Below are 23524 nucleotides of genomic sequence, written 5' to 3'. Positions count from 1 at the left end.
ACAACCCAGCTCCGCTAGGAAAAGGATTAGCAAGGAGGTCTCAGCGGGACAGACCTGCGCAGTATTGTGTGGCTGAAGGAAATGTAGGAAAATGTAGGAAGAGGTCAGCTCTTCTCTCCTCCCACCAAAGGAACTGCAGAGGCCCAGGCAAGGACCTTCACTGCTTCATGTTGGGGGCCCAGCACCACTACGTCCTTTCAGGCCAATCCTTGGTGAGGCCACCCTGGTCTGGGAACACTGCTTCTCTGGGAAAGAGTTAACAGGCTCGCTGTAGAGCCGCTCTCTCACAGCCTCATGGACACAGCTGGTGTGCTAGGCCCCAGCGCCTTGAGGATTTGCTTTCTGAGAGGGCTAGTCCACTGGGAGAGATTTGGGGACAAAAGGTGGCAGAGTTAGGCCTGATTTCCTGCTTGTGGTGGTGCTTGAGGATGACATCTGGGAACTTACATGGGAGGATGAGTTGGTCTTTAGTAATGTTATGCCAGACTGAGGGGTACTTGGAATACCTCTGTTTGTGGTGTCATGTAGTCCAACACCATAGTTGAGGTCATGGGCTTTGGGTCCAGGATCTAGGTTCGAATACCAGTTGTACTATTTGTAAGCCATAGGTTATTCAGATTTTCATGGCCAGAGTTTTCTCACAGGTAAAACGTGGATGGCTATGGCTACCAATGTCATTGTATGGGGGTAGGAGTAAGATATGGCGTGTAGAAACCCATAACGTCCTAGGTGGCACACACGTGGCTATATGCAGATGAGCACTGTCATTTTGTTTCTCTTGAAGAAGGAAGCTTACATGACAAAAGAAGCCCAGGAGAGCCCAAGGGAAGATGCTTGACTCTCACTCAGAACAGGAAACACCAAAGACACCTGAAGTAGATGGAGGGAGGGAACTGGGTAGGAGATGGGGTGGGGAGGCTAACAGGAGCGGGGCTCAGGTGGGCAGAGAGGGGAGGAAAGCCAGTGAAGAGGAGAACTGGGAGAGAGAACAGAAACGGGGCTCCTGAGCATCTCTGGGGGTGACCCTAAGCTGAGACACAGGTTAAGGAGCACAAAGGCCACACCTCCTGTAGCCGGGTGCGACTCGGAGAGGGACACCAACCCACACATAAAACCTTCAACCCAAAATGTGTCTTGTCTACAAGAAGCATAGTGGCAAAGATGGAACAGAGACTGAGAGAATGACAAATGTGCAGCTTGGCCATCGTGTGGGTCCCCTAACAATAGGAGTAGGGGCTGTCTCAGGGTCTGCCGCCTACTGCTAGGTCACTTTCCCCTAGCCGGGCTGCCTTGTCACTCCCCGGTGGTGGTGGTGGGAAAGGACCGTGCGGTAGTGAGGTAGTGACGTGAAATACCAGGGTGGATTGGTACCAACTGGGGGCCTTCCCTTCTCTGGGAGGAGAGAAGGGAGAAGGCTGAGATGGGGATGTAAAGTAATAAACAAATAAATGGAGGCGGGGTGGGGGGGGGAGAATGTCAGAGAGTCCTCAGCTCTTTGACCGAAAGCCACTTAACTCGGCTGCATCCCCTAGGTCAGAGAGGTGCCCAGATGGTTTTCCGTGCCCTGCACTGATGCCTGGCGTCAGCCAGAAGGAAGAGCATCAGCCTGCAGTTGGACAAGACAATGGTGAGAACAGTGGGTCCCGAGGGTAACATTTGTTGGCACATGATCCTTACGGACGTACCAGCTTCCTAGGGCAACAGCAAGGATAACTATGGTGAGTACTGGGCTACCTCGACAATGTTGAGGCCTTCTGGCACAGAGACAGGAGATCTTCGACCATGAAGGCTGGCTGAGTCTCATGAAGCAGGCCTCTCAGCAGGGCACTCACTCATGCCATAGACTACAAGGAAGGGAAGGGACACAGCACAGCAAAGGAGTCATCGGTGGGGCTCACGGAGGGCCACTGTACGTTTTATGAATGCACTTAGTCATAGGAGCATGGCACGTTCTGTGCCTTTAAGACTCAGCCGGCATACAAACCCTAAGTGTTTTAAATAATTGCCCTTTTCCTAGTAACTCGAGTTGTGCTAGACTGTCTACCAACAAATTTAGCAAGACTTCCGTGTCTTGGAAAAATATCAAATTAGAAGCTTCTGCACTTCATCCAGGGCTTATTTTGAATCTTCCAGCTTAGCTAAGATAGCTTGCAAAGAAAACAAGTTCATTTGTGGATTGACACTGAGGTAAGGTATCCATGGAGACGCGAAGTGAACCTGATCTTCCAGCTTCCCCTTTTTTTGTGAATTGACCTGAAAAGCAGGAATAAAAATTTTCAAGAGCATCGGAAATACTTTATTTTCTTGGATTATTTTCAACGCTCTTGGTAATTTTCCAGTGAAGGGAAGAGTGGCAGAGGCCAGTTACCCTCGTAACCATGTGGGAGTTGCTTGGCGTTTGAGGATTTATCTGGAAGGAAGGCCAATCCTGTTAAGCAGAAACAGAAATAAAGATCTCAAAGGTCATCTACTGACGGCGTCTCCAACTTTTAAGTGCATGTGCGTCACCTGCAAGCTTGCGACAGCGCAGATTTGCTCAGCGGGTCTGCGAAGGGGGCCTGAGCGTGCGATTCTATGCAGGAGCCTGCTGCCGCTGGTCAAGAGTCCCTTAGTTCATGCCCTACCATGTTCATAGCGGCCTTATTCATAACAGCCAGAACATGGAAACAGCCTAAGTGTCCCTCAGTAGAAGAATGGATAAGGAAACTGTGGTACATATACACTATGGAATACTACTCAGCTATTAAAAACAAGGAATTCTCGAAATCTGTGGACAAATGGATTGAACTAGACATGATCATAATGGGTGAGTTAACCCAGAAGCAGAAAGAGTCAAATGGTATATACTCACTTATATCTGCATACTAGCCCAAGGGGCATGTCCCATGAAAGTCTTCACTTATCAGGAAACTGGGATAGAGGGGAGGACATCCTATTGGGACTTTAGGAGAGAGAAGTATGGGAGAATGGGGAAATAGAAGGATCCAGAGGGTCCTAGAAACCTACAAGAACAACATTATGATGGGCGGATGTGGGCCCAAGGGTCCTGATCAAACTATGACACCAGCCAAGGAATATACGTGCAGTAAACTTCGAACCCCTACCCAGATCTAGCCAATGGTCAGGACATTCTCCACAGTTGAGTGGAGAGCAGGGTCTGACTTTCACATGAACTCTGGTGCCCCATATTTGACCATGTCCCCTGGATGAGGAGGCCTGGTGGCATTCAGAGGAAGGATAGCAGGCTACCAGGAAGAGACTTGATACCCTATGAGCATATACAGGATGAGGAGGCCCCCCTCAGTCACAGTCATACGGGAAGGGAGTAGGGGGAAAGCGGGAGGGAGGGAGGAATGGGAGGATACAAGGGATGGGATAACTATTGAGATGTAAAATGAATGAATTAATAAAAAATTAAAAAAAAAAGAGTCCTTTAGGTAGTGAAAGTTCCAAGCAGTTTGATAAACATAAAAATGCTTGTAAAGGTGAATTTGCAATAACTACGAATTCTGAAGGCTGTTAGTGTGAATTAGGCAATGTAATACAAGTGTGGGTGAACAGCTAGATTCACCCATACACAACCACCTACAGGCTGAAGGGCAGCAAGACACATACGGCTGCAGGACCTCAAGACTACCTCATCAGAGTGTATCAGCACCTTGAGAACACCACACCGGCCATCCTGACTGTAGCTCCTAGGATGTGTCGAAGAGCAAAGAACAGAAAGCAAGAACAGACTCGTTGCCTGTGTGGGTGAATCTGGGAGTTACCATTAAGGCTTCTGTCCCTGACCCCCTCCCCCCCCCCGACCCTCCAAGAGAAGCTTTTCACACTAGCACAGCGGGGGCAGCCGCTGAAGTGCCTGAGTTCTAACAGTTTGACAGAGATAGCATCTAGAACTGTCTTTCTCCGGTCCATTTAACCCCTTTCTTCCAGCACAGGTAAAATACTATTCACCTTATTAAAATCATGTCAAAGCAACTGCTCAAAGGGAAAAAGAAGAGGAGGAGGAGGAGGAGGAGGAAGAGGAGGAGGAGGAGGAGGAGGGGAAAGAAACTTTCCAATAGGAAACAAAATACCTGAAAAAAAAAATAGACTTAAAAATTTTTTTTCCGTGTTTGGTTATAGTCAAAAGCTAAGAAGTCTAATCTCATTTGGCCAATTTTCTAGATTTTTATAAAATCTTGAAATTCATCTAGATTCACAAACACACATAAATACTACTGTAATTTTGCTTTTTAAAAATAGTTTTTATTTTGTGTGCGTTTGTATTTGCCTGGATGTATGTCTATGTACCATGCACATGCAGTACCCACAGAGGCCAGAAGGGGGTACTGGATCCCCTGGGATTGGAGCCACAGACTGCCATAAATTGTCCTGAAGATACTGAAAAGTGAACAGGTCCCCCAAACAACCAGTGCTCTTAACTGCTGAGCCATCTTTCCAGCCCTGTCATTTTACCTCTCATAAAACAAAATCTTTAGACGAAGACATTTGGACACATGCATCACTGACGTGCAGCCATCACATTCAGAAGCTGAAAGGCAAGGATGGGCTCGCATGCCACAGTCCTTGGTCAGAACCTGGCCTCCAGTTTGGGTATGAACTATGAACTAAAAATGGATTTTATGCTATTAACCTTTTTTTTTTAATGAAATGTATCCAAAGACACCATGAACTATGAACTCCGCTAGGTCTTACAGGTACCCAACAGCTCGTCCTAGCGTGTACCCCACTTGCAGGCCAGTGGCTCCCTTCACTAGGTTCATGCCTAGGCCACCATTTTCCTGCCCTGCATCTCTCAAAGCCAGATATAAGGCAGCTAGCGCAAGGCCCTGTGTCCCAGAACGGAGTTTCCTGGAATTATTCAGAGTTACCAGTCCTAAACTTGCTTGCCTGGCCTGGTCTACATCTTTAAAAAAAAAAAAAAAAAAAACAGAAAAATAATAGAGGCTTCACGCCAAGGTTTCTCCTTGTCGCATCTGCCTCCCAGCTTTCCTTTGTATACCCTGTGTGATCTGATGGGGCATGTGTGCACCCCCTTTCAGGATTCTGAGTCGTAAATCATCTTGTCCCTGGCAGTTTTCTCCTGGTTTGCTGGCCCTTTTGCATCCAATGACGACGATGGAACTATTACTTGAAGCCACTCTCACAGTCCCGTCTAAGTTCTACTCCTAAACCATGAAGTACGGAGTACGCAGGCGCCAGCCGACCAAGCAGCACCTCGCAGGGCAATTTCTACCAACAGATCTGCTAAGAAATGAGCCCCTCCCGCTCCAAACAACTCTAAACTCCAAGCCCGAACCCTATTACCCTTTCTTTGCTTTCCTTCTTCCCGGAGACCTGAGCATTCTGCCATCCAAGATCCCTAGCCCCACCCCCACCCTGGACTCCTCTTGGATCCCAACATTACTGGGAGGCGAAAACAAGGACGTGGGATTCTTCTGCTGGGCATCTCACACAGGGCGTATCAATGCGGCGTTAGGATGGCAAACTTCAATTCAGCCAAGAGCCTAAGGAGAGCTGAGCCAGCTGACTGACCGACCTCCTCTCTGATAGTGGGTGTGTTTCCCCGGCTGGTGCGTGACTGTGGTGAAGCCCAGCAGGCCCTCTCTAGGTGCCGGCTGATCACACCTCATCCAGGGCTTTCCTCCAAAAGGTCTCAGCCACTGACCAGGTTCCCTGTTAGCACTCATGTTTATGAGCAAAGCCAATGATGTACTAGCCACACAAAAAGACGCTGCTTCAAAGAAAGCCGGAGTCACCACTAGCCATGTGGAACTTCCTACAGACAGCGGCGCTGAAATTGTGTCGTGATGTACACAGCTGGACTGGAACAAAGATGATGCTAGAAAAGCCAGATTGCGCTGCTCACAGCTTGTCAAACCCATTCATCTGGCAAGAGGAGCAGCTGTGCCTCGTGACCCTTCTGGACTTGTATGACGGGCACAAACTCATTCACGCTTTCTTCTGAGGTCGAGTAAGCAAGATCCAGCAAGATTTGATGATTTGCAGACATAACGGCGCAGGGTTAACCAATAGCTGCTTAAACATGTGCCTCAAACCCAGCATAGCAGAGGCCCAAAAGAATCCCGGGAAGAGTTGAAATTGCATCTTAATTTGAGAACATCAGTATAGCATCAGAAGGAAAAATACTTAAATGTTATATTTCCTTTACCACTCCTTTAAAAGCTAGTTCTGGTTTTGTTTTGAACTACATGTGTCAAGTGAGAACATTACATCTCATTTTTTTCCTTTTTTTTTTTTTTTAACCTTTAAGGATTTGTAAACCTTAAGCTAAACCCAACCTGAAGCCCAGTCAGACCCACTGATCAGCAACTGCATATTCTGTTTTTACAACCGCTCTGGTCTTTATGGACAGATTGTCACCTCGAGATTCTGAGCTGGCATTTAGGAAAAAGGTCTCTTCTGTTTAAGCTGCTCTAAAGGGGATGTGGCATGGTTCTGCTGTAGGATTGACATGAGGGGCGTGCATTGGCAAACGTCCATCTTCTCACGAGCTTCAGATAGGGCACAGTGAGGGCGGACAGGGCCATCACACCCACAGCGCACTGAAGAACGTTCTGATCACAAAGGCTGGTTTGAGGAAAGGGCCCATCATCATCATCAAAACTCTAAACAGCACTGATGTATGTGACACCCTGGGAAATGCCAGCCAAACCCCTAGCCCAAAGCAGATCCTCACATGTTAGCAGACTCCTGGCCATCCACAGAGGCCTCTCAGCTCCAGGGAAATGACACACAAATGGCTGAGTTGAGCCCAGACTTCAACAGCAAGGCCAGAAAAGGGAGGACTGTGGATCTGGTGGCTCATTTGATCTTGTTGTGGTTTTCCTCAGGAAGTAACTCAACTAGGCCAGTGGAAATATCAGAACACCCGGACAACAGGGCTGGTTGTCTCTGTAGGTTTAAAGCTTGTTGTGCAAACACAAGGATCTGAATTCGGATCTTCAACACCCAACACCCAACATGGTCCATACGCACCAATGGACACATGTGCAAACACACACACACACACACACACACAGAGAGAGAGAGAGAGAGAGAGAGAGAGAGAGAGAGAGAGAGAGAGAGAGAAACAATACAGTAACAACAACAAAACTTATATGACTTTTTCCTTTATTAAAAGATTAATTCTGCTCTGAGTGGCATATTTGTGAAATGTGGTTAGTTTGTTTTTTGTTTTTTTTTCTGTACCACTAGAGGGAAATCTAACCCACCCACTAGTTTGAATATGATCTCCCTCCCTCATATTCTCTCTCTCTCTCTCTCTCTCTCTCTCTCTCTCTCTCTCTCTCTCTCTCTCTCTCTCTCTCTCTCTCTCTCTCAAGAATTGGCATTTTATCTTATTCAATCTCTGCATCCTAGCCCATATTTTAAAATTATTATTTGATCTTCATAACTATAGAGACTTCTAGAAAAGCACAAGCCAGCCATCCTTGCTCAGCTGGGGGAAACATCACTGCTGAGAACCAGTCCTGACAGCCAATCTGAACCTCTTCCTCTCCAGCTTGAGTTTATTTCCTCAAATTACTTATTCATTAGCCATGGTGAACAGCTGGTCATCTGTCGCCACCTCATATTATTTTTAAATTTCTGAAGATGTCTGGGTCATCAGTCTCCTCCAAGAAAACGAGCCAGCTCCTTAACTTGGCCAGAGAGCTTATAGCTCAACTTTTCACCAAGTGTTTCTTCTCTAAACTCTCTCTGCACCCCCACCCCCACCCCTGTGGCACATCACAGCAACACATACTAAAGTCTAAGGAGAAAGGAAGTATTTCCTCATGGCTTTCTTCAAACACGTGGCTGTTAAGACATGCCTACACAGATTTCTTTCTAAAGAACAAAATGTTGTTTTACCATATGCTTATTGTCTGACTGTAAAATCATGCTCTCTCACTCGGACATACAATTACATATATATATACATTCATATCCACGTGTGTTTTCAGTGTATCATGAAAATAGGCTAAGTAATGCCTATTTGTGTCACTTTGAAGTCTGACATCATAAACATCTAATTCTAGTCTTCAAGTTTTTAACTAATAATTTCAGGCTATTTATTAGCTGCAAAACACAACTGGTACGTATTTAGAGCATTATCCTTTCAACAACGTTGTTAAAAAACTACTTGTCGCTAATAAGAAGTAGTGGTGAGGAAACTCATTGTTGCCCAGGTTTATATGTCTGAAACGATTTTTTAAAAAACATATTTGCTTTTGTTCCTGGCATAGATCTAACACCACTGGGATGTCCTGGGATGGCGGGAGTTTGTGTTGGTTGTATTCCGACCACACCCAACTTTAAACTCACAAGGTGTCTTCAGTCTGGGAGCTGTGGGTACGTCTGACAAGGACACACCCATGTGGTTACAGTGTGAACTTGTGGTGACTCCCTGGCCCCTAGAGTGAGTTCAACAATCAATGTCTTTATCAATCAAATCTGAGTAACAAAGCTTCAAAAAAAAAAAAAAAAAAAGCTCCGGAAGATGGGTGTTGAGGGGGCACAGACCTCCTCACCCTTCCCCCATACCTGGCCCTGCACGTTTCTTCCTTGGCCATCTCTGAGCTGTTCTTCTAGGACAAACTGTTACAGTCGAGTGGGGCCCTGTCTTGAGGTCAGGTGAAACTGATGATGTAAATTGAGTTTTACTGCGTTCTGGGGACCCAGTTATGTTAGAGGCTCAAAGAGTTGATGCCCGTGGAAAGATAAACCTCTTAACTGCTGAGCTATCCCTGCAGCCCTTGAAGGGAAACCTCTTAATAACAAAATTGAACTAGACTTCCAGACACAGCATTGAACTCAAGCTCAGGTAAGAAATCCCCGCCCCTTTGGATTTAACCATTTGTCTAATTGGAAGCCTTCTTTAAAAAAAAAAAAAATCTTGCCTCTGACTGGACCTGATGGAAAATACAGTGTCCCTGCAAAATGTGACTCACCACCATTTTCTGGGAACCCAGGAGTGGACCTGGCCAGAGTCCATCATCCTGGCCAGTAATTAATTAAAGCTTGCTTCAAATTTGACACAAATTGTAGTCTTGGTCATATTCTTAACCAGTGGGATTAACAGTGGAATGGGGGAATAATATAGTCAGTGTATTTAAATATGTAGAATTGAGCCTGGCACAATGCAGGGACATTAAAAAACCGACATGCGAAGCACCTCCACAAATCTCAACTCCCACCTCAGGAAACTGAATCCCGAACGGGGGTCAGCTATGGATGTTTCTATATATCTCTCCAAGTGGTTCTTTTATTTTATTTTATTTTATTCATTTAAGAGAGAGAGAGAGAGAGAGAGAGAGAGAGAGAGAGAGAGAGAGAGAGAGAGAGGTTTAAGCTAGGCGTAGTGGTGCCTGCCTTTAATCCCAGCACTCGGGAGGCAGAGGCAGGCAGATCACTGTGAGTTCGAGGTCAGCCTGGTCAACAAAGTGAGTCCAGGACAGCCAAGGCTAACACAGAGAGACCCTGTCTCAAAAAAAAAAAAAAAAAGATTTATTTATTATGCCTGCATGTATACCTGCAAGCCAGAAGAGGGCATCAAATCACATTATAGATAGTTGTGAGCCACCATACGGTTACTGGGAATTGAACTCAGGACCTCTGGAAGAACAGTCTGTGCTCTTAACCTCTGAGCCATCTCTCCAGCCCCATCCAAGTGGTTCTGATGACAGTCTGGGCTGAACTTCTCTGATCTAACTCTTCACTCCTTACCTCTTTCTAAGAAGGCTTGCGGGTCTACCACAGGGTGGAAACCTGTAGCTGGAGTAAACACCCAGCCAGGTGATAGTGGCCAATCTCAACCTAAGTATCTGTAGACAATTTCACTCTCAAAAGCGCCTGTACACTCTCCATATACAACAAAGTGGCTCCATATTGTCTATTTCTGAACTATACGTTATTATAAGGACCATTAGAACAAAATGGCAGGGGGGCTTGGGTTTGACAAATGAATTAAATATAAAATCCACAAAACTCCTGGTGCTTTAGGCAGTCATCTCCTGGATGCAGCTTATCAGAAATACATCAAACCATCAGTGTCCAAGAAAGGGTCAGAGTGTGTTGTCGGCTCCTTCACAAGACGGGAGTGGGCTGGTGTGTTACATCGATAAGTCCCACGGTGACCCTCGTTCTCTGATTAACCTAGTTCTTACTAAAATTGTGTTCCTTTTCCCTTTGACTGTCTCTTGAGCATTCCCTACTCTACCCATGGGCTCCAATGGGCAGGAGAAGAACACAAACGCAGTGTTTAGCCACTCTGACAAGACGTAGAAAGGCAAGGCTATAGGTGCAGCCGAACCGTGTCTAGTTACCTGTGAGCGCCACCCATTTTGGCTCAACCCTTTTTACAAATCTCAGCAGCTGCTTTGAGAGCTCATTAGGGGCCTGGTTGACAGTAAAATTAAAGTAACTATGTTTGAAAACTATGTGAAATTTCAGCCCTGGCCTTTGGAGGGCCTCTCTCTCCTTATACACCAAGGACCAAAGCTGTGCAAACACCTTCCTCATGTCTTCCCTTCATTCACCACCAACGCATAGCTAAGTGTGGATAGAATATTTTAAAACAGTTTGATGTAGGTAAAGTGACGCCTTGACATCAACTTAAAGCAAATGGCACGACCATCTCTGCTAAAGGACAAGAGAGGAAACTGTAGCTGGAGGGGTCTTGTAGGAGAATCGATCACGTCATAGGGCTTCCTAGTGAAATCGTTACGCTAATTTGAACACTTTCCTCTTCAAGGTAACAAGTCTAACTGTTTAAAGCTGCCTTGTTCTTGTGCTCGAATTGTCTGAGAAAGAAACAGTCCATGTGCAAAGTGAAATAGCCAAATACCGATAAGGTACCTAAAGGGAATGCTGTCCTCACGCGAAATAACTAGAAAGTGGATGACTGCAGCAACCGTGTGAGTTAAACACACACAGCTGCTTAACAGAGCTGTAGATTAGAGAGGACTTTAACAGGTGTGGGTGTGGGGGTGTGTGTGCATGCGCACAGTCTAAGCGAAACTGAAGAACAGAATCAAAGAAAGTACAAACTGGTCCTTGCCCATTAGGCGGCCTGTCAGTAGTGAGCCAGCAGCTTTACAGTGTTACATCTTTATCTCTGTTAATGGCTAACCAAAGCCTCTTCCTCTTGGAAGTCTTAAAGGAAAAAGCAGTTTGTGCTGGAAAGCAACATCTCCCAGAAGCCTTAAAATCTCCAATGGAAGGGCCTGGCTGGGCCTGAGCATTGATTGATGGAGATAAGCCACTGTGCCTTCCTCCCCTCTCCTCCCCTCCCCTCCAATCCCCTCCCCTCCTTTCCTCCCTCCCTAATGGGGTTAGAATTCTTTTAAATTGACTATTATACCAGGATCCCAGTGTATTATTATGCAATAAGGGCATCAGCTAGCGAGCCAACGGTCTGTGCTATTTCAATCAGGAATTCTATTTTAATACAGAACTCTTAGCTTGATCTTGTGCTAAAAGTAAATGTGCTTGGCCCCATCCAGTTGAGTCTGGGGGAAAAAAAATCTCTTCTTGTATTAGAAAAGGAGAAAATGAGTGGGATCCGACACCATCAAGGAAAGGGTTTCTCAGCCGTTTCAACTAGCAAACTTGTATACAAACAGGGTGGAAAATATGTAGTAACAGACTAAAAATGAGCACTGTTTCTGTTTTATTTACCCATGCAAGCATCTAAAAGCAGGCCTGTGGTGAATTTTTGGCTTCAATGAAAACCTTTTTCAAAACTGCCATTTGCTTTTATGGACCACCTTGGAGACTCATTTGTATATAGAAGGCCTAATGGCCTGGAGAAAGCCCAGCAAAGGAGGTAAATAAAAATAAGCAAGTGTCTTAACCACTTGTCCTGTGCAAATAGGGGAAAGAATGCTAAGAAGAAATACTCTCGAGTCAGAGTGACTCAGAGAGCTGGGGAGGCCAGGAACATCATTCCTCACCCAGTGCGAAGCTCCTGCCTTTCATCTCCGGTCGCAATGTGAGATGGGGAAGACAGTTTTATTCAGAAAGAGAATGTAAGTCTCCATCTAGTTCTTGCAAGACTTGGTTCTATCTCTGGGTAAATGTGCTCACTAACAAATTATTTTGGCAGAGCATGGCCCAAGCCTGCGTGGAAAGTTCACAATCCTGAGAGAAAGGGCAAGAGCTAAATGCCGGTGGTGGGCTCTTCCCCTCATGCCTGGTGACCCTGAGAATGGCCCTCAGGCCTCTACTTCCCCATCTGGGATGATTTTGCTTTCATAGATCTTTGAGTTTTAGGAGCAAGTGGGAGAGTCCACAAAACAAGGATTACCAGGATCTTTGAGATTCTCCAAAGAGACGCAGCATGAACAAGCTAAACTACTGACCGAGGAAGCCACTACCCACCCCAACGTGGCAGACAGATTAAGGCTGGAAGTCCTAAGCAAATGCACCGTGAAATAGCATGGACTTCTGCCCGTCTGTGTTTCCAAAGAGAAATATGGCTAAATGTGTCAGCCCAGGGAAGCACCCACCAAACCAGATCAAAGGGAAGACCAAGGAGGCAGGAGCACCTGCCAGGGCAGCATCATTCACTCAATGGTGAAGCGGCTACTTTCTGTCAAGTCAGTCTGTCTGCAGTATTAGTAAACGTGGAAGTACAGTGGTGTATGACTGAAATGCTTGTGTGTCCTCAGTCTGAGAGAGGAAGCCCAGAGTGGTATTTGTCTGGTTACCTCAATGTTATGGTCCAATGCTGGGTTTTTCTAATTCATAATTAATGTGAACACAGGGTTTTCCTAAAGATTTGTAATTTTCATGAGCACAGTCAAGGGTCTGGCCAATTTGACTTTAACTTTTCTTGTGTACACAATGTACCTCTTCAATAGAAAAGCACCCAGGTTAAGCTGCAGGACACAGAAGAGAGACACGCTATTTGAGAAGTTATGGCCTGAAATCCTCACCGATCCTGTAGAGAAGAAGTTCTCCTGCATCGGACACTTCAGTGAATGAATTAAGCTTGCTTGAGGCCACACACAACTTGCCTTCCATTGATGCTATCAACATGTGTTCTCCTTAGCAGCCCAGGGGAGCTCTGAAGGGGAAGACACAAGTGCCAGAAGCAGGGTTCCGATCTCCTACCTGTGGTTCCTGGTCGTGCCCGCTGGGATCCCTCTCGTAGCTCTCTGCATACAGTCTGATGGTGGCGCGAATTCCACTGGAGGAACTGAGCCGGAATATAAGTCGTGATGCGTCCGAGAAAATGATCCTCAGGCCCTGAGACCAAGAACATCCCAAACGGCTCAGTGAACAAGGGAGTGCGCAGGCAATGCTAACTAATACATGCTGCAGAAATCATAACAGCTCTGTACACCAAAGCCCTTTAGGGCCAGGCCAATTTATAGTCGGCTACTTGAGGTTATCCATTGGCTTCTTGACTCTATTTCTGTTACTTTGTGGTTAACGTTGGCAGATGTTGAAGAGCCGAACTATGCTCAGAATTTGGAGAGGGGGGTCTAGTGATATGAGAATTGAAAAACAGTGGAGATAACAGGGACAGGATACCATTTAATAAGTGTTCCCAAAGCCCAGGAGTAACCCTTAGGAATCTCAATGCGCTAGACATTAAGCAAATTATCTATTGCAATAAGAAATGCTCTGCCCCTCCCCCCATTTTGAGTCTTGCTATGCACCCAAGCTGTCCTGCATGAAGACCCTGACCCCACCTTACAAGAGCTGATATTACCTGTGTACCCCAACATGCTGAGTAAAAGCTTCTCACTTTAAGGTTAAGGTCTCCCACCCCATATACTATTTGGTTTAACTCCACCCCTTCCATTCTCATAGTGACAGAACCCTGCAATGAAGCCCTCAGGGCCACCACCTCATGCCACCTATGAGTGTTGCTGAGAACAACCTGACCCTCTCACACGACACTTTCATACCTAGAAGTGCTGGGCACCAGCTTGGCATAGTACAAAGCTATAGCCAGGTGAATTAGGTGCTATCCAAGACTAATTTTGTTTTTAAACTTTGAACATTGCATCCCTACTTTATGTTTTTTTCTCATTAGTGACAAGGATAGTCAAAATTATAACCATATTTTTATGACCATAAGATCATATTCTGACTTCTGGTGGAAATATGTTCTAAGTCAACTAATAAAGTAAGTCTGATTAGAAAAGCACTGGAAAGACTAGAGGAAAAAAACAGAGTGTCTGCCAGTTGCTACCTCTTAAAAAGTAGATGTCTTAGGTGATTTCAACATCTGACATTTTTCCCTGTAATTTATCATTAAAGTGTCCCTGGAGGAGCTTTGCATGGCTGCCCTCTGTGAGTGGCTCCACCCAGCAGCAGCCAATGGAAGCACATGTAGAGATCCACGGCCAAACATGGGGTGGAGCACAGGGAGTCTTGGGGAAGAGTCAGGGGAAGGATGGAGGACTCAGAGGGAACAGCAGCTCCATGGGAGGACCGACAGAACCAACTAACCAGAGCCCGGGGGCGCCGTGGAGACAATGGGCAGCTCGGGGTCATCATCCTGGTCGCCTAGTGGGGGCCAGCTCTGACATGGACTCCCTGCCCACTTTTTTTTTTTTTTTTTTTTTTGGCTTTTCGAGACTGGGTTTCTCTGTTTAGCCTTGGCTGTCCTGGACTCGCTGTGTAGACCAGGCTGGCCTCGAACTCACAGCAATCCACCTGCCTCTGCCTCCCAAGTGCTAGGATTAAAGGCATACACCACCATGCCTGGGCCGCTGGCTGCTGCGTTGTTGTTGTTGTTGTTGTTGTTGTTGTTGTGTTCCCATAGTGGGGTAGCCTCACTAGGCCACAGGGAGAGGGGATGTCCTCAGTCCTGATGCAACTTAGTATACTGGGGTGGGTGGATGGGGGATTCCCCTTCTCTGGGGAGTAGGGCAGGGAGAGGGGGAAACAGGGAGGGAGGGTGGGACCAGGAGGAGAGGAGGTTATGACCAGGATGTAAAGTATTAATAAAAAATAATAATGAAAAAAATGTCCCTGGCTTCCAGTTCTGTCAGTTATGACCTGGCCAGTATTAAAATCATGCCATTCTTGCTGTGTGGATCTGACTGCCGGTTCTTTACCCCATCCCAGTCCTGACCACATCTGATACAGGAGGGCATCAGATCCCATCCGCACAGCGTTCTATTTTTAAAAGTTTTGTTTCCCCAAACACAAAGCTTTTATTTCTCTTAGAGTTGTTCAACACAAACAATGGGAATCATCTCCCTTACTGGCAACTGCATACTAGTTTCTATTTACTGGATTAACATACAAACGTGGCCCTATGGAGTAAGCTCTGGACTACGTCTGAGGTATATGAAGGCAAAGACACAAGGTTTGTCCTTCATGAGCCTGGAGTCATCTATTACAAACATCAAAAACTGTTTCTTAGCTTTTGCCACCAGAGAGCAGAACAGTCAACATAATACCAAATGGAGCAAAAGAACACATTTCCTACTATCCGGAAAACACCTGCTATGAAATGATGTTCAAAATCACAGACCCCTGAGAGTCCCACAGCTATGCTCTCTGATATTTTAACAGATGCTTTCAAATCTGTTACTCATGTTTAAGGCTACATTCTCATTGTCACAATATGGGTCACACAGTGCATAACTCATCACTCCCAGGACTATGTATGGCTTGTCTATGCATTGATTAAAGCAATTCTAAGGCTGAGGTACTTGACACACTTGTCATTGCAAATGCCAAATAACCTGGGGCTACCTTTTCTGGTCCTTTCCCAGATGCAAGTCTTTTATCAGACCATGAGAACCTCCTGGGATTTTTTTTTTAAATGGCCAATAGGAGATATATAGGATTTCAGGTCACACTGAATCATCAATTTGTAATAATTTCATAACTAAACTTTTACAAATGAAATCACATTCTCCCTCTGGCTATAAAAGACCACTAGAGATTAAGGAAGGAAGAGATTTTGAACTTGAAAGGTGCCTTCTCCATCATGGTGAGCTGTTATCTACAGCAACCGTGATCCAAAATTAACCCTCCCTTAAGCTTCTCCACCTCAGGGATTGGTCCCTGAGTACCACTCCTATGTCTGAGTAGTTGGATTGGGTTTCCTTGAGATCTGCATGTTTCCTACAATGAGCATGATGAATCTGCAGTGCAAACGCGGGCCATGTTCTTCCCAGCATGGATCACTATGATTATGAATAAATCAGTAAGGACAAAGTCACTATTAAACAAGACCGGCCAACCTTCTTACCATTCCTTAATTTCACCTGAAGAATAAGAATGTTACGCTTTACCTTTATTTTTGCTGTTGTCTTTTTAGGGGTCGGCAACAGAAAACCTATAGGTGAAATTTGTCAGGCCCTCTTTTTCTTTTTTTTAATCAAGTTGTACCAGGACACAGCCACGCCCATTCAGTTAGGGATTGCCTATGGCTATTTTTGCACTACGGTTTTAGAGATTAATAATCGTGGCAGAGATCATCTAGTGCATAAGGCCGAAACTATTTATTATATAGATCTCTTCAAAAAAGTGTCCACTGGCCTCGGGTATAAACAATTACATCATGCACAGCCTGGAATATTTACCCTTCAACCTTATAGCAGAAAACGGAAAGTGTAGCCAGCTGCCAAATGAAACTTCAGCAAGAGAGAAAAGACAACGATGAAGATCAACACCAGGGGCTTTCAACCCCTCCGCTTCCCAGGTGTTCCAATTCCAGCTGGAAAGTAATACAGCCTTGCTAATAGGGTAGCTGGGTGCATTGTATCAAGAATTGTCTGGAAAGTGCCTTGGGAAGCTTCAATCACCATAGAAGTGCTGTGATTCTTCCTATGTTAAAGCTGGATGATGTTAAACATGATTACCAATAAAGCCATAAAGCGGGTGTCTTATGATGGTGCATAATTATTTATTTTTTATTATATTTTATTATCATTGTGTATGTGGTTTTGGTAGTGAGGTGTGTACACAGGTGCCACACTCTATGTGTGGCAGTCAGAGGACAACTTTTTGGGAGTTGGCTCTCTTCTTCTACCATGTGGGAACCTGGGCATTGAACTCAGGTCCATCAGTCCTATTTATTTGGACTTTACCTGCTGAGCTATCTCACTGCCCCTTCTTAAAAATCAGGCAGAATTAAGACTGGTTTTCAGAAGATTGCCCGCCCTCTGAAATCACCTGTTGATGTTATCAGTCTCCTGACTATTATCTTCCTCATGTCTGCCCCTGAAATGGCTTCTTCAACAATAAAACATTTCTTTGTTAATAGTCATTACTTAACACTTAAGGACCCCAAACCCCTCAGATGTGGTCCTCTGCTTGTGGAGGAGAAAGGGGATCGTGGAAACTGGCTCAGTGTTCCAACACTGTTAGGAAGAGCCTCTAGGCCTTTTGGCTCCAGGCCATCCTGATGCTGCTCCACACGAAAGGACGTATGTTCATGTACTGCTTCTCATGCAGAGTGTCTGCCCAGTGTCTCCTGTTTGGTAATGATTCTCAAAGCTGGCTCAGAGCCTTATGTAGAGTAAGTTTCTGATAAATGTTTGATAAATGAATGTTGGTGGAGTTGTTTTTGTTTGGGTGTTTTTTTTTTAAACCCGCATGTAAATCAAGGCAGAGAGATGTGCTAGTTGCTAAATCCATGCAGAGCTGCCAGATGTTAGCTTGGAGACTATAGGACATGTTGCAGCCAGGCGGGAGGAGACACTGCGCATTACCGACAACTATTGGCAGCATCTGACTTAGTCGGATACTGGTGTAGGATGAATTCCAGGGGGGGAAACAGCATATGGCCCTGAAATCTGGTACAGCATCACATGTACAGTCAGTTGGCCACATGAGCATGTGAACCTGGAGGCCGGACAACCTTGGGAGACACTCTGAGTCTAATGTGGATATTATCTCCCACAGGAAATCCTGGCCGTTTATCTGGAAAGCTTCAAGGTAAAAACACTGCCATGTGACGTCTGAACCATATTTTGTAGAAGAAAGCATGCAGCCCATAGAGCAGGGGATTTGGATGGAACACATATCAGGGGGGAAAAAACCTACATAGAATTGCCTGTTTTCCTTTCTTAAGTCATAGAATTAATTGGAAACATGAGTTGAGTAAGGCAGCAGCTAGTACATACAGGGCCTTTGTATGAGCTATAAAATGGGATCGCACCTGGGTAGGAGAGCAACACAAAAGCACCCCCAACTCTTGGCTAGCTTTGGACTTAGACTTCAGCTATCCTGTTAGGCTGGGTGCCTGTGTACAGTGCACTGGCTGCACACCTACACCCAGAGACACTTTCTCATTCAGGCTTTGTCTTAGTTCCTTTTCTATTGCTGTGACAAAACACCATGATCTAGGCAAATTGTAAAAGAAAAGCATTTAGATTGGGGACTCAGCTTCCAGAGGGTTAGGGTCCGTGACCCAAAGGCATGACACTGGAGCAGTACTTGAGTGCTTATTTCTGATCCACAAGCATAAGGCAGAGATTGGCGGCAAGACAGAGACAGAGAAAGGGGGAGGAAAGAGACAAAGAGAGACAGAGAGAGCTCAGTAACAGGTTACACAATAATGTGGGCTTATAAAACCTCAAAGCCCATCCCCAGTGGCATACCTCCAACAAGGCCACACCTTCCAGTTCTTCCTAAACTGTTTCATCAACTACAGACCAAGCATCCAAATATATGAGCCTTTGGGGGCCGTTCTCATTCCCCTCCATGCCACCTGCAGGAGCTGGGAGAGCTGGCGCTGGGGTCATGAGACCAGAGAGCTAGCCCTGCCCTCTTACTAGCTGTACAACTTGGGAGAGTTGTACACCTTGACTGGAAAGCACAGTGAAGCTGGCTCTGGAGGTGTAGGTGCAGGTAAGCCAGCCCCAAGGGCATGAGATCAGGAGAGCTGATGACTGTGCCTCCTACTGATGGTTGCCTTGGGTGGCCTAGCCAGGGCAGTGAAGGGGGGCTCACCCTGGTGTGTGGTGTGGATAAGAAAGAGGTAGCCGGCTGACTAGCTCAACTACCACCTAGGCCCAGATCCAGGACTCTGCATTGGCCCACCCCAAAATCTATATCATCTGCAAACAGTTGGGGTGTATGAAAGTGCCAGTCCTGCTGTTCCAAAACTGCGGGATCTCCATGACACAGGGCAACAACAGGACAACCAGGAGTAATCCCGGGGAGGATCCAATATTGATGGTGTCACAGAAGCCAGAGATCTTGAACCAAACCAATGACTTATTGCAAAGAACATTTGCAAGTTAAGATGTGTGGACAGAGGGATACACTGTGACACACTACAACTTCCATGATAAGATGTTTTCTATGCTTTGTTTTTGATGTCGTTGTTGTTTGTTTACATGTATATTTTATTTTGGGGGGAGATTGCAAGGGCAAATATGAGGGGACAGGGAGATGAGCGGGACTGGGGTACGTGATGTGAAACTCACAAGAATCAATAAAAAGTTAAAAAAAAAATCATCAGCAAAGCCTTTTGGAGTCCATCAATTAGAAAGAATGAAAGAATCATTTGGGAAAAATCAAGCCAAATGACTCCTTTAACTAGATGCTCTCTCTCAAAGCGCCCATCTAGCAAATACTACCTTAAGTGATGAGAAGCTGCTTGGATTTTCCTCACGAAAATCCTAACCATCAAATGTGGGCCAGTGGCAACTGATGTGTACCACTTCTTGGTTAGAATTATTGCCCATCCCTGCTAACTCTACATCACACTGGCACTGGGACTGAGAGACCTTGGAATCAGAAATACTTACCCCAGTCTGAGCAGCACTTCTTCTCTTAGTTCCTGTGAGAGTATGCAACCTTGCCTTTGAATCACTGTGACCACACAGAGACAGTAGAGTTTCAGTAGGATGTCCCCGTGATGGAAGAACACTTGTGCTCTTCACAGTTTACAAGATAGCCCTAAACCTACCAACTTTGCAAGGAGAGGTGAACTCATTGTAACTGAACTCTCTAGAAGCAGAATGAGGGCCTCCTAACTAACAAGAAAACATGTTAGCATCACTCTGTTTTCACAGCAGAAACAACATGTTTAGTCCTTGAAGGGAAAATAGGAAAATCCCAGGGAAACCAATACTAGATAATACCTTTTCCAATAGTTTTTCAACAAGTCCCACTAAAAGGGCATATTTAGCAGAGCAGATAGCCAAGTTGCTTTCATTTTCCATGACAACAGTGTTGCAAAACTGTTTAAGTAGAGAATTACAATTGTAGATATCATAATACCCCATGAGATTATTGTCTATAATCAACTGTGCTGTCAAGAAAGCTAAACAGCCATATAATTACATTCTATCGAAGACAGAGTATGATGCAATGGCCTCACCTGAGCCAGCTCTTGCTTACTCTTCTGGGAATGGCTCAAATATCATTTCCCTCTGAAGGTCTTTCTAGAATCCTGGTCTAGATTAGTTCCCCAATATGCATGCTCAACTAAGTTCTTTCTCTATAATAATGTTCAATAAGTTCAGGCTCTTCCCCACTTTTTCTTCTATTAGATATAGTGTATTCTGTTTTGTGTTGAGGTCTTTGATCCACTTGGTCTTAAGTTTTGCGCATGGTGATAAATATGAATCTATTTGTATTTTTTTATATGCAGACATCCAGTTAGATTAACACCATTTGTAAAAAAAAAAAATCAGTTTTCTGCCTCCTATAGCCAAGTAGGACTCCCAGCAGAGGGAGAGGGACACCAATCCACCCATAAAACTTTCAACCCAAAATGTGTCTTGCCTACAAGTGTAGGGGTAAAGATAGAACAGATATCGAGAGAATAGCAAACTAATGATTGGCTCAACTTGAGACCCACCTTATGAGAAAGAAACAATCCTTGTCACTGTTAATGATACTCTGCTATTCTAACAAACAGGAATCTAGCATAACTGTCTTCTAAAAGGCTTCACCCAGCAGCTGACAGAAACAGATGCAGAGACCCACAGCCAAACAATAGGCCAAGCTCAGAGAGTACTGTGGAAGAGCAGGAGGAAGGGTAAAGGGAGTTGAGGGGTCAAGGACAGCACAAGGAGACCTACAGAGTCAACTAACCTGGGCCCATTGGATTCACAGAAACTGAACCACCAACCAAAGAGCATGCCAGGGATGTAAAGTGAACAAATAAATAAATTAATGAGAAAAAAAATCTCAGGTAAAAAAAATCTTAAAAATAATAATGTTCAATAAGTTCTACAGTAATTACGAGTTCAACCTCAAATTGCCTCAACTGATAACCTGCATATACTGTTGTGTTCTCAGGACCAGAGAGAGGGCTGAGTGACAAACAGTAACTGTGTGGTAAATGCTCACTCAATGGATAAGAATATGAGTGAAGCAATTCAATTTCCTTTACCATATTCTAAATTAGGAAAGAAATTCCTATTTATCACAAAGATTGTTTTGCAATGTCACAGTATACCTGCTATGGTAACACCACACTCCTCACACACTTCTGTTACTCTACCCAGAAGGACAATTGAGCCTGAGCGCCAGCGCCAGCTTTCAGACCTAAACTCTATTGGTGGGGCTCAGCAGTGCAACTGAATCATTCCCAGTGCTCTGCTTCTGGATGCACAAACCACACTCCAATAAATGACACGTGACAGAGCAACGGGCAGCTGTCATTGATATAGTCTCTCAGGCAGTTCATTGATAAGGACGAGATGGAAGTTGATGGGTGAAGCTGAAGATGGACCAGTTATCCCTGAAGGGAGAAGCCCTTGGCTTTGGAGTTTCAGCATCCTTGGTTACCACCATTCAGGGGCCTTTGCATGATGCAGTAGATGCTGGTAGCTCAGTAAACTTTCTCTGGGTGCAGAGTGGAGAAGATGATGGCACCAAGGGACAAAGTCAAGCACCACATCCAAGAATGGAAGTATGATTTCCAGACTGCCAATCCACTTTCGTTATTGTTTCTAAATACTGATATTTAAAAGGACAGCCCTGGTTCCTGCACATTAAAATGACAAGTCAGAAAGCAAGTGGGCTTCAAAGCAGGCTTTCCTCCAAATGAATTTCTTTCTCCAACTGTTTTCATGCAGCCTGTGTCACTTGAAGCATCAACATGCCTAGAGTTAGCCCAGAGTTATGCATAAGCAAATTGGGGTTGGCTTTCCTTATTGGCTATCTGGCACACATTTGTTTACATCAAGTTTTAAATATCAGACGGGCCGTTCCTCATGAATTATCTCATCACAGGTGGGATTTTCTGATTTTTGAGCATGCTAAATAAAAACACGGATTTGTGTGTGTGAATAGAGAAAGAGTCTCCGTTGGCTAAATTTTGTTCCTGAAGTATCAAGTTTTCCCGTGTAAAAGCAAATTTTCCTGATTGTAGGCTAAAGTTCTGGGTTGAGGCCACTGTGGTGGCAATACGCCAGCTCTCGGTGTCTGATCACCTTTCCTAGCTGGCCCTTCATTCACAGGCCTAAGACTAAAAAATTTCCTACCATCAGCACTGAAGCATCTCATAGCTGTGGGCATGAAACAGATGGGACTGGGCGTGCAAGTAGGAAATGGGATAAGGCAATGGTAGGAGATTATCTTGGTACTAATATGTTCCTTGGGAAGTTGGTGGTGAATGGGAGAGAGGGCTCAGCAGCAAGAGTCAGACTCCCAGGGCATGCCAAAGTGGCCCTCATCTTGTTGCTGGGAACGTCTTAGACTCATCGATATTTTAATCAAACCCTTCCCCTACTCACATTATAACTATGGGCTTATTTTCTCCCATTTGAATTTGGAGAAAGCAGCATTGTTCACTCATGTATTTCCTATACCTGAGAATAATCAGTGACAGATTCTCCCCCACCCCCACCCCCTACCCCCAAAAGAATGGGGAATAACTGCAGTGGCACCAAGCCTTGTTGAATTGCTATTTCCAAATCCAGTAGGTTCTTGGTTCCAAACAGAGTGAAATACCCAGCAGCTTAAAAACAGTCAGTGAATCCTATGAAGGCTGGAAAACCAAAGGAGGTTCTGGGAATTCAGAGAATTCAAGTAGGGGTGGAGGCCTCCGGGCTTCCTTCTTGCTCCTGCCATGACCCTTGCAGGGTCTTGGACAAGACACAATTCCCTGAACATTTCCATGGCCATGGGGCTGGCCAGGGACTTATCACCACAACGGGATTAAGCAATTTGGTTGGAACAGCATTTCTATTTTATCTCTAGAGATGCATGTGGAATGGCTTCCCCCCACCCCCACCCCCATTATCTGCTTCCTGACTTTGACCTCAAAGTAAGGACAAAAAAGGAGACTAAGCTGCCTTAACGAACCTTTCCCTTCCTGAATCAGAACGTATGTGTTGGGGGGGAGGGGGAGGCAGGGTGTAATGTGAGTTGAATCACTGAGTGATGACTCAGAAACCAGGGACTCGCTCATATCTTCACATGACACCCTGCCAAGTCTATGTTCCCTTTGCTTTCCTTATTATCTGTGACTCATCAAATGCCCAGGTCTTTCCATCACAGGGTGTTCTTTTTGTTTCATTTGTTACAGTGTTGGGGGTCAAGAGAGTAAAATGCTCAACCTCTATTACGT

At 45.2% G+C, this 23524-nt stretch overlaps 1 protein-coding gene across 1 annotated transcript in view; it reads right to left on the bottom strand.

Moving 5' to 3' along the window:
* Positions 1-23524, bottom strand: part of PGM5 (phosphoglucomutase 5) — a 172995-nt gene that overhangs the window by 16973 nt on the left and 132498 nt on the right. Inside the window, exon 10 of the mRNA XM_084771729.1 lies at positions 13126-13260. Coding sequence (XP_084627855.1) covers positions 13126-13260 — 135 coding nt within the window. The remainder of the gene's footprint in view (positions 1-13125; positions 13261-23524) is intronic.

Source organism: Acomys minous (genome assembly GCF_964271855.1).
Source record: "Acomys minous genome assembly, chromosome: 2".
NCBI lineage: Eukaryota > Metazoa > Chordata > Mammalia > Rodentia > Muridae > Acomys > Acomys minous.
The sequence above is the reverse complement of the archived record's forward strand: the minus strand, read 5'-3'. Positions and strand labels throughout refer to the sequence as shown.